The 10036-nt window shown below is 57.5% G+C and overlaps 1 protein-coding gene across 7 annotated transcripts; it reads right to left on the bottom strand.

Moving 5' to 3' along the window:
* Nucleotides 1–732: 732 nt before the first annotated feature.
* SH2D6 (SH2 domain containing 6) lies at nucleotides 733–9361 on the bottom strand. Of its 7 annotated transcripts, XM_054547977.2 has the most exons (13): nucleotides 7330–9361; nucleotides 6496–6554; nucleotides 5806–5866; nucleotides 4982–5004; nucleotides 4493–4553; nucleotides 4015–4093; nucleotides 3756–3786; nucleotides 3629–3653; nucleotides 3014–3072; nucleotides 2640–2723; nucleotides 2312–2470; nucleotides 1538–1666; nucleotides 733–1295 (listed from the first exon to the last, which is right to left on the bottom strand). In XM_054547977.2, the coding sequence occupies exons 1-12, from the start codon at nucleotides 7436–7438 to the stop codon at nucleotides 1550–1552; spliced, it is 867 nt and encodes a 288-aa protein (XP_054403952.1). In that variant the 5' UTR covers nucleotides 7439–9361; the 3' UTR covers nucleotides 733–1295; nucleotides 1538–1549. The 7 variants fall into 7 exon arrangements, 4 of the variants coding, with proteins under 4 accessions (XP_054403952.1, XP_024098437.2, XP_054403950.1 ...); XM_024242669.3 differs by lacking the exon at nucleotides 2640–2723; XR_008522317.2 differs by having other exon boundaries at nucleotides 1538–2723; nucleotides 3014–3069.
* Nucleotides 9362–10036: the final 675 nt, after the last annotated feature.

The raw sequence follows: 10036 nt of genomic DNA on the forward strand, positions 1-10036 counted from the left end.
CATGTCTCACTTAAGCCTCCTACCCAGAGGACGATTACGTAGGGACGATTATCTTCCCCTTATTACAGGCAAGAAATGAAGGTTCCGAGGCGGTAATCCGCAGGAGCCGGCAGTGACGGAAACTGTCCACGCCCTGCAGCCCCGCACCCCGCCCCCCGCCCCCAGCCTCGCGCTTGCATCCCAGTGTCTTCAGTGCCCGCCCGCGGGCCCCATCCCCCGCGGGGTTCCTGCGCCTCCCGGCCCTGCCAGAGCCCGGGGTCGGAGGGCAAGCACGGCAGGGAGGCCCGGGGGTGCGAAGTGGGATGGGGGTCCGGGCCCTCGGTGCCAGCCTGAGCTCGAGGCGGCCGCAGAGCCGCCCTTTGTTTGGCTGTGCTCGCGGCTTCTGCGGAGTCACGGTCACATGGAGCTTCTGGCACGGGGTGTTCCGGGCGCCACGCCAGGGCCCGAGACGCCCCCGCCCCCTGGCCTGCCCTGTGCCGCCAGGGGCCCTCGCCCGCCTGCAGGCCGCCGGCCACCCGGAGTTCCCTGGGCCTCGGGGTCCGCGCACTGTCCCGCAGCTCCGCCTGGCCGCCTGGGAACCTGAAGTGCCCCTCCACCTCCCACCGCCCCCCAAGCTCTCGCCCGCCGTCCTGTCTTGTCTGAGCGCCACTGTTCAGCTTTCCCTAGCTTTGACCCTAGACTGGAGCATCAGATCTAGTTGTTTCTCGGGGCCCACTGTCTCCCCTCCTCTAGACAACACCAAGCTCCCAAAATCAGGCTCATCACTCCCCCGGTAGCACGGTACAGTAAGTAGGTGTTGGAGGAGTAGGTAATGGACTCCATTCTCCTCATTTAATAGGGTGTCAGAGACATCACTGAGCCTCCCTCCCTTCCGCACTCCAACTCCCACAAATCAAAACAAAAATCAGCCACTCAGCCTGGCCTCGCTCGGCACAGAGCATCTAAAAGTAAAAGCCCCAATCTGGGGTAGAAACGGATGGCCCTTTCTGCCTGGGCCTAGCTCCTGCATCTCCATAACTGCAGGCTAGTCTGCCTGTGGCACTTGAGAACCGTGGGGCCTCCCTCGTGCAGGCCACCTCTGCTTCAGTTAGCAGATTCAATAATTCATTCAACAAATGTTTATTGAAAGCAAACTTGTGCAAGGCAGGCCAGTCCTTCTCAGGGTGCCCTAGGCCCACAAGTAGATGTGAGAGGATCCTTTGCTGTTCTGGCAGTGCCTGTGCTGTCCCCTGACTGGTCTAGGCCACCACGGTTCCTTCATCCAGGACCTAGTAAACTGGGGGACACCTGCATTCCTGGAGGCCAGGAAGAGGGTGTCAGCTTTGGAGAGGCAACAGAGAGGGCAGTGGGAGGCTCTAGGTGAGCATGGGGTGGGGTCTCCAGGACCCTTCCCTGGGCCTCCAGGCAGCCTTTCTCCATTAATGCTGCTTGCGGGCACTGGGAAAGGCTAGGGCGAGGAGGGGTGGGGAAGGAGAGAGGAAGACAGCCCAAGGTGGGGCGGGGCAAGAAGCAAACTGGGGCCAAAGGCTGTGTGTACTTTGCTGTGGCCTCAAGGCTTGGCAGGGAAGAGCAGGCAGGTGAGTTCACGGCTGCCGCTGTGTCTGTCCACAAGGGGCAGAGGGTGCTGTGTGAAGTGCTGGATCATGGCGGCCACGGAGCAGAAGAGCTGGCCAGGGAGGCAGGGCATCCGTGAGTCCCGTGAGCTTCATGCTGGGAGCAATTTCCTGAGGCAACTGTGGGACTCTGACAAGGGGACTTTTGACATTTTTCTAGATATCTTCCTTCCTGTTTGCCCCATGCCGCTCCACTGCCATTTTGCTGCCCCGTTCCAGGCCTCAGGCAACTTTCCTGCTGCTGCACCTATGGGCACGCCACTGGCCAGACTCTTATGTCCAAGGCTAGATCAAACTGACTCTAGGGTGCGCTTCTGCCCTGGTCCTCCAGCATGGGGAGCTGTGTGATGGGTGTCTCTAGTTTGCATCCTGGCAAATGCTGGGTGCAACGTTGAGTCCTCGGGGGAGGTAGACAAGAGTCTGAAGATCCTGGACCCCTGGCCCTCCTCCCAGCTGGGTTCATTAAAGGCACAAAGGCCCCACCTCAACCCTGTGCAGACTGAGCCATGGCAGGAGGGGCACCTCCCCCACCAGAGGGCCTGGCGTCTGGGAAGGAGTTCAGGGCTCTGGGCTCTGTCATTTCTGCCCACCCCAGAAAGATACAAAATGAAGGTTCTTCCCTAGGCAAATGCTCTTGGCTGGGCCTGGGGTACTGCTCTGCAGTCCCTCCTTAGGCCCCTGCCTCCTCCAGCTCCCACCTCCTCATGGTTCCTGCCCTCCCGGCCCAGGGCATAGTGGCATCCGCCATCCAGCCGCCGGATGGGAATGTTGAAGACCCGGCCTCGGAGAAGCACTGCCAGGGTGAAGGGCTGGGAGCCATGAGGCCCTGAGCTGGGGCGCACGGTATAGGCCCCATCCTGTGGAAGAGACCCCAGCCATCAACCTCATCTTCCAATAGCCCTCCCACCGCCCTGACCCATGATGGGGCCAGAACCCTCCTGGCTCTCCTGCTCCCCACTGCTCGGCCAGCCACAGCCTGTGAGCAGAAGGGGTTTTGGAGAAGACCCGGGGTCTGTGGCTGCCCACCTTTTGTAAGTGGAGCAGGGCACTCTCAACAGCATGGCGGTCACAGTTCCCCGAGTACCAAGGCTGAGCCAGCAGATCACCATCCTGTGCATACACACAGTCACTCAGAGACATGCCAGGGCACTCGATCAGGCATGGGGAGCCGAGGACCCAGGGTGCAGTTATTTGTGTTCCCATAGCCTTTGCTCAACTGAGTCCCCCGCAGGCAGAACAAAGAGGTGTCCCTGGTCTGGGGCACGGTGGGGTGCCGCACACGTGTGTTCAATGTGTTCTTGCAGTGGTGCACCCTTCAGCCCAAGAGGGTTGCTGGGTGAGGACTCTCAGGCTCTGCTCCCGGAACCTCTCCCTACAGCCTGCTCCCAGCCCCTCCTCACCTCAGCAGCTGAGGCGCTCCCAGTGGGGGCTACAGAGGGAAGAGATGATTTCCTTCCTGCTAGAAGAAGCAGATTATTGAGCTGGGGTGGGGTGGGGGTGGGCAAAGGCGGCTTCTAGGGGACAGCTGCGGGGGTGGGGGGTAGGAGGAGGTGTACATGGGCCCGAGTCCAAACCCCGGCACCCAGTGCTTCCTCCACTCTCCAGATCCAGTGCCCTGGTAGGACCCACCAGCCAGGCCTCGTGTGACCTCCAAATGAGGCGTGATCTTGAGGCACAGACTAGGAGCTTCCTGATTTGGTGCAGGCCCTGGAAAATGCCCAAGAGGGACCCCTCAGGCCCGATCGCAGCTGCAGTCAGAGCTTCAGGGACATCCTCAGTAACTTGGGGCCTGAGGGAGTCTGGCCTGCAGGGCTGGGGCTGGGGCAGGCCCTGGCAGAACCACCTGCATTCATGCTGAAGATGCCTGCATTCACCTACTTTTTTTTTTTTTTTTTAAGTCTAGTCAAGTGCAGGAGTGAGAAGTGGGGAAAGGGTAGAACAAGGAGTTTGATCTGTAACTGACTGTGAACAACCAGTTGGGATAACTCACTACCTTTGGACCAGCCTTTACTCACCTTTAGAGGCGGCATCTGCTGCTCCCTCCCTGATAGGAGGTCTGATCAGAAGAGGCCGGGCCCCAGGTCCCACCCTGAGCCTCCCTCCCTGCTTCCCTCTCTTCTCCCCTGACCATCAGCCTCTTACATTCTGAGTTTCCTGGGGGGCTGTGGTAGGCCTGTAGGAAGCAAATTGGGGGACAGAACTCAGGGTCTTTATGTTTTTCAAGAGAAAGAGCCAGTGAACCCAGCATTCCAAGCTGCCCCTGCCACCACTGCCAACAACCGTGGGACAGTGCAAGGAGATTCCATCCCAGGGTCAGGGCTGGGGAAGCCTGAACTGGGGTGCTGTCTCTCTCTGTGTCTCACATACGTACACACAGGTGCACACCTGGTGGGGCACTTACCCGGGCACCATTGATGTCCTGGGCAGAGGGCCTGAGGGCATCAGGACTTGGAAGCTGAGAGTCTGAGTCAAAGCCAGGACTGAAACAGGGAGGGCAGGCTGGGCTCGGCTGGGCACCAGGCAGGGAATCCATGCTGGCCAGGGTGGGGCTGAGAACAGCTGCAGGGCCTGCTGCTTCTCTGCAGCCTGGACTTTCTGGGAGTGCTTCCAACCAGAGGCAGATGCTGTCCTGGCCACAGCAGCTGGGGAGCCCCACCCAGCCCATGCTCTAAGGGGAGCACCTCCCTTGCTGGCACAGTGTGGGTCAACCTGGACCACACGCAGGAGTGTGATGTCCATGCGGTGACTGAAGGCAAATGCGTGTTGGTGGGGGTGGTGAGAGGCAGCAAGGGAAGCAGATGGAGCCAGGAGAGTGTGTTGTGCTGTGAGCAGCTGAGGGCCTCAGGCAGGAGGGGTCTGGAGCTGAGGGAGGGGCTCACCTGGATTGGGCTCACATTCCAAGTAAAGATCCTCATCAGGTTTCTTTGGAGGGCCTGGCTCCTAAGGTAGGGAGGGGTGTGTGAGACCATGGGTTTGACCAGTCCTGAGACTCCATTTAGGACTAGGGGTTTCGGGGGAGGAGCCATCGATTTGAAGGGGTGGCAGGCACCTCACTCCCTCCTCGCACGGTGACCCTCTTTCTGGGAGCTAGCTTGAATGATGACAATTTCTCCTCTGTCTCAGAGGGGGCATCCCACGAGCACCTTCCCCTTCAGAGGCGCCCATGGGCCCCAGCTCTCAGAGAGTGTGAGGAGGATCCCTGGCTCATTGCCTGCCAGGGGCCTGTGGCTGAGGGGCAGGGGCCCTGCTCTGGGCCTTTTCCCTTGGTTTCAGGGATATTTCCTGGCCCTCCCCAGCCCCCAACCCACCCCTGCCAGTTTCTTAACCAGAAGCCTGGAAAGTGAGGTGGAAATGGAGGGGCTGCTCACCACTCTGGACGATGCACCCTGCTCTGGAAGGAAAAGGAGAGAACCACCTGTCATGCACGGCAGGGAGCAGAAAGGAATTCAGTGGGACTGAGGCTGAAAGAGCAGAGTCTCCTTAGGGCGCCTCCGAGGAGAGCATCTCAGAGCCAGCTTTGAAGCCCCAGGAGAAAGCTTTTCTCGTCCCCTGATGGTTCTCTGCACAGCCCTATGGTGTCACCTTTCCTGACCTCCCAACTGACTTGCCAGGCCTGGCTCCAAATGACTTTGGACTGTTCAAAAAATCATAGCAGCTGGGCACAGTGGCTCATGCCTGTAATTCCCAGCACTTTGGGAGGCCGAGGTGGGCAGATCACTTGAAGTGAGGAGTTCGAGGCCAGCCTGGCCAACAAGGTGAAATCTTGTCTCTACTAAAAATACAAAAATTAGCCAGAAATCGCTTGAACCCGGGAGGCAGAGGTTGCAGTGAGCCAAGATTGTGCCACTGCACTCCAGCCTGGGTAACAGAGTGAGACTCCGACTCAAAAAAAAAAAATCAGAGCAGCCGAACCAAAAAAAAAAAAAAAAAAAAGAGCAGACTCTGCTTCTGTGTGATCTTAGGCACAGCATTTCATATCTCTGGGCCTCAGTCTCCTCATTCATTTCATTAGAGGCAACGCCACCTACCTGCCTACCTTAGAGGACTGGTAGGTTAAAAAGGGGCACAGCCAGGGGAGTGCCATGAAGGGGCAGAGTATGAGACCCATGTCAGGCAAGCACAGCTCTACCCCGTGGCGGGAGGACTCCCCATCCCAGGGTGGAGCCACAGAAAGAGAGGACATCCCCATTACCTCGCCTCCCGAAGATAGGTCCCTGCTTCCCGGCCACCGGCAGGCTCACTGCTCCCTTCAGCTGTGGGCACAGTGGGGCTGGTGAGCGCGGATGGTGAGAGCAGGAGGGCAAGGATGGGGTGGGATAGGATGGGATGGGACCACTTGTATCTGTGTAACTTTAAAAAATGTACAAAAGGGATGACTCTTCCCTTTGCTTCTACCCTGTGGCTCTTTCTTTGTTGTGAATGACTCCCTGCTTTTCACAAAAATTCTAGTGAAATGTATGATAAAGGTAGTAGCTTTCAAAATCCATAAAGTCCCACTGGGATAAAGGTGGGAATGGGAGCTGGCAGTGACTGACAGCTGAGGAAGGGATTTCTTTGCTCTGGAGGTGGGGAGGGTCCTCAGGTCCCAGAATCCAAGGGAGGGCAGCTGAGCCCCTCCCCTCCCCCTCAGAGAGATGAGAAGGGCACCGTGGGTGAAGCTGAAAGGGAGGCTGGAAGGACCAGGCCAGGCGAGTTGGAGGAGTGACTGACAGCGGCAGGGCTCTGGCTTCTCATGCATCTGGCATCTGATTTTTCAGGGGCCTCTTGAATGCAAATGTGGGGGAATCTTGCAAATGAGATGCCTCTAAGATTCACTCACTGGGAAATGGCAGCCTGGGATGGGGCGGGTGGGGAAGGAGGGACTTCTGGAGAGGCCTCTCACCATGGTGGGCTGAGGCAGGGGTGGCGATGGCTTTGATGGACCCAGGGGGCCAGAGTGATCTGGAAAAGATCGCATGTGTTGTGAGTTGGTGGGTTCCTCCCAGGTGGGTTCCCATTTTCCTCCCGCCTCCCCCCCACCAGCCTCCATTTCCTCCTCCTTCCCTCGCTCCCCTTGCTCATTGGCTTCCTGACAGCCCAGTCTCCATGGCAACTGGAGGCGGGCAGTTTCCCTGCCCCCACCTGGCCGAGGAGCTGAGCAGTGGGGGTGGGATGCCAGCGGCAGCCGGGGCTCTCCCAGCACCCCCGCCCTTGGCCTGAAGAAGTGTTGGGATCTCAGAAGGGGAATGCCAGGCCCCTGCTGTTGCCTTGGTTACACCACCCCTCCTCTTCCCTTCCCACTCTTCTTCCTCCCTCCCACCCTCCCTCTCTCCATTCCTTCATCTCTCTCTCTCTCCCTGCCCAGCCAAGCGGCCCTGGTGACTGCCAGCTGAGGCCTCCTTTGCTGCCTCAGTGCGGACAGGGGAGGAGAGGCGAAGCCTATGCCCTCTTGTCTTGTGGGGACCCTCCTGCCCTGCCCAAGCACCTGGTCTCCCTGCCTCCCACCTCCCAGCCCTCACCCAGGTACAAGGAGTCCTCCTCAGTGCCAGGAAGGTGAGCAGGGGCTAGACTGAGGGGTAGAGCCTCACAGGGGGGCAGCTCATACTTATTTTCCTCCTCCTCCTCCTCCTGGGCCTGGAGGAAGGGATGCTCAGCACAGCAGGAATGGAGGGGAGAGAGTGTTCAGCGCAGGCTCTGGCCGCTGCCTCCCCACCCCAGCCTCAGTAGGCAGACTCACCTTGTGTCTCCAAGTCCCTGGGGCAGGCAGAAAGGAAGGGCTGGAAGCATCTTCTCTCCAACCTGGGGAGTCTGGACAGACAAGCTGGCCTCACCTCCTCCCTGCCCATCTTTCCCCAGTATAATAAACCACCCGCCCTTGACAGCTCCAGTGCTTCAACTCAAAGGAACCACTCATCACAGGCATTCCCAATACTGCTGCGGGGCCACTGAGGTAGGCAGTTTGGAAACAAGGGGCCCTTCCACCTATGCCCATCCCCTGTCCCCTGCACCCTTGATTCTGGCCAAGACAGCTGGGAGAGTTCGGCCCCTGTGACTCAGCAGTGCTGGGCTCTGGGAGGCAGGAGGTGTGCAGAGTCGCTCAGGGGGGACCTGACTTGCAAGGGATCCCAGTCTGTTGGGCCCCTCTGACCCCCTGTGTCACTTACCCACACATCTGGGGGGTGGGAGCGGTGGCCCCAGCCTGCAAGCACATTCTAGTCAACTCTGCCCAAGGGGCCCTGGAGTTTCTGTGAGACAGACGCTGTGTTCTGGGACATTCACATCCATGACAGTGTGACTGACAGATGCCCTGGTACCAGGGCAGCAGAGAAGGAGGCTGGGGGCAGAGCTGGTGCCCGTGGGCACATAACTGCATGAGCTGGTGCCCTGGGGAAGCCGGGAGTCGGGGAGCCCTAGTGCTGACAGGAAGTGGAGGCGCGTGAATGGTCTCCCTGGGCAGAGAGGGGCCAGGCAGAGCCCGCACCGCTCCTGGGATGGCTGTGCCCAGGAGAGGAGGGGTAGAGAGAGACAAGAGGGGAGGGCAGGAGAGAGAGGAGCCCCAGTACTCACCGGGGCCTGCTCCCACTGAGCTTGTCTTGGAAAAAGCCAGGTTGGGGAGAAGAGGGGTCAGTGCAACCACCCTGTGGCCGAGTCCCGGGCCTCCCAGGTGGGCAGATTTACGTGCCTGGGGCCGTCCCGGGACCACATCTTACCCATGGCAGAGGCAGAGGAGCTTTGCCTCCCTGGAGCCCAGGATCTGCCACAAATGGCCTGGGGACAAGGGCTCCATTGTTCCCATCATTTGCATCTCCTAAACACCAGGAAGGTAGAACTGCTGTGGCCTCCAACCCCGGACCAACGTCATCCAGGACACTCCCAGGGCCCAGCCCCAGGTCCCTGAGCCTCCCCTAGGCGGGCCTCCCCCAGCTGTGGTCTCCAGCCCCTCTGCACGATAAGAGGAAGAGCTAAGCTGGACCAGGGTTCTCAGGCTTCCTTCAGCTCTCTGATCAGTGTCACCTTTCTCAACTCATAGACAACATTACATTATTTGGCAGATCCAATTAAAAACAGCAGGCTGGCCTTGCAGACACTTTTCTTAAACTCTTTACTACTGTTGTCATTTGCTGGTGAGTGATGACCAACGATTAAGGAAATGAAGGCGAGGGAAGCGCTTAGAAAAAGGTTCTCATATTTAGTGTGGCAGCTTCATTTTTTGATGGATGTATTTATCCATTCAGTGGGTATTTATTGAACATCCACTATCTGCCAGAGGCGGTTCTAGGCACCGAAGATGCCGTAGGAAAGCGAAGCAGGCAGGCATTACGTGTGTTTCCTCATTGGATTCTCACAATAACGTCATGCCGCAAGTACTAGTTTTATCCCTGCTTTTCAAATGAGGAAACTGAGTGTATTAGTCAGCTCAGGCTGCCATAACCAAAACCCACAAACTGTGTGGCTTAAGCAACAGAAATGTCATTTTCTCACTGTTCTGGAGCTAGAAGTCTAAGATCAAGGTGCCATAAGGGTTGGTTTGTGATGCGGCCTCTCTTCGTGGCTTGTAAACAGCTGCTTTCTCTGTGTCCTCACAAGGCCTCTTGTCTGTGCAGAGAGAGGCGGTTCTGGTAACTCTTCTTCTTATGAAGACACCCACACTATCAGATTAGGGCCCCACCCCCATGACCTCATTTATTCTTAATGACCTCCCTAAAGACCCTATCTCTAAATAGTCACATAGGGGGTTAGGATTTTAGCATATGAATCTTAAGGGAACACAATTCAGTCCTAACACTGAGGCTCTGAGAAGTTGAATAGCTTTCCTGAGGTCATGCAATGAGCAAATGTTGGAGGTGGGATTCAACCTGAGCTCTGCCTGCCCCAGAGCCTGTGCCCTAAAGGCTAAGCATCCTGTACCTCACCAGGATTGGGTCTGGACCCTCCTTTCCTACAATGGAATTAGCAGTGCTAATTGTGACCTTCCTTAAGCAGCTCATGACTTCCAGGGGCTCTGTTACCTGAGTGAATTTAGGAACTTTGACTTTCTGAGAAGGGTCGCAATAAAAAGGAGGGCTGGGGCCTAGCGTCTGACTCTGTTTAAGTCAGGGAATGAGGAAACAGACCACGATCATGAATGATGACATGAGAACTTCTAAGGCCCTGGAGCTTTCTTGTGCTTATTATTTCGGTGGCATCCTGGCTGTTGGCACAAAGAAGAAATAAAGCCCATGTGCTTGCATCTTTGGAGGCCACCAGGCTGGGGGCACTGGGGAGACACCCAGGGATGGAGAGGAAGACCAGAAAATTCCTGGGACCTGCAGGCAAAAGGGCATCCAAGAAACCAAGAAGAGTCACTGGGAGCCCATTTGGTACAAAGCTTCACAGGGAGCCCATTTAGTACAAAGGGAAAAACTGAAAAAACAAAAATAATAAATCCTCATCCAGAATTGGTT

This window comes from Pongo abelii, chromosome 12, assembly GCF_028885655.2.
Source record: "Pongo abelii isolate AG06213 chromosome 12, NHGRI_mPonAbe1-v2.0_pri, whole genome shotgun sequence".
NCBI classification, from domain to species: Eukaryota; Metazoa; Chordata; class Mammalia; order Primates; family Hominidae; genus Pongo; species Pongo abelii.

Coding starts and splice junctions, on each gene's coding strand:
- SH2D6 (XM_054547975.2), bottom strand. CDS start 7,438: ATGGGCAGGGAGGAGGTGAGGCCAGCTTGTCTGTCCAGACTCCCCAGG. Junction 5,005..5,805: donor ACCTATCTTCGGGAGGCGAG/GTAATGGGGATG, acceptor TTTTCCTTCCAG/AGCAGGGTGCATCGTCCAGA. Junction 4,094..4,492: donor GGAATGTGAGCCCAATCCAG/GTGAGCCCCTCC, acceptor TCCCTGTTTCAG/TCCTGGCTTTGACTCAGACT.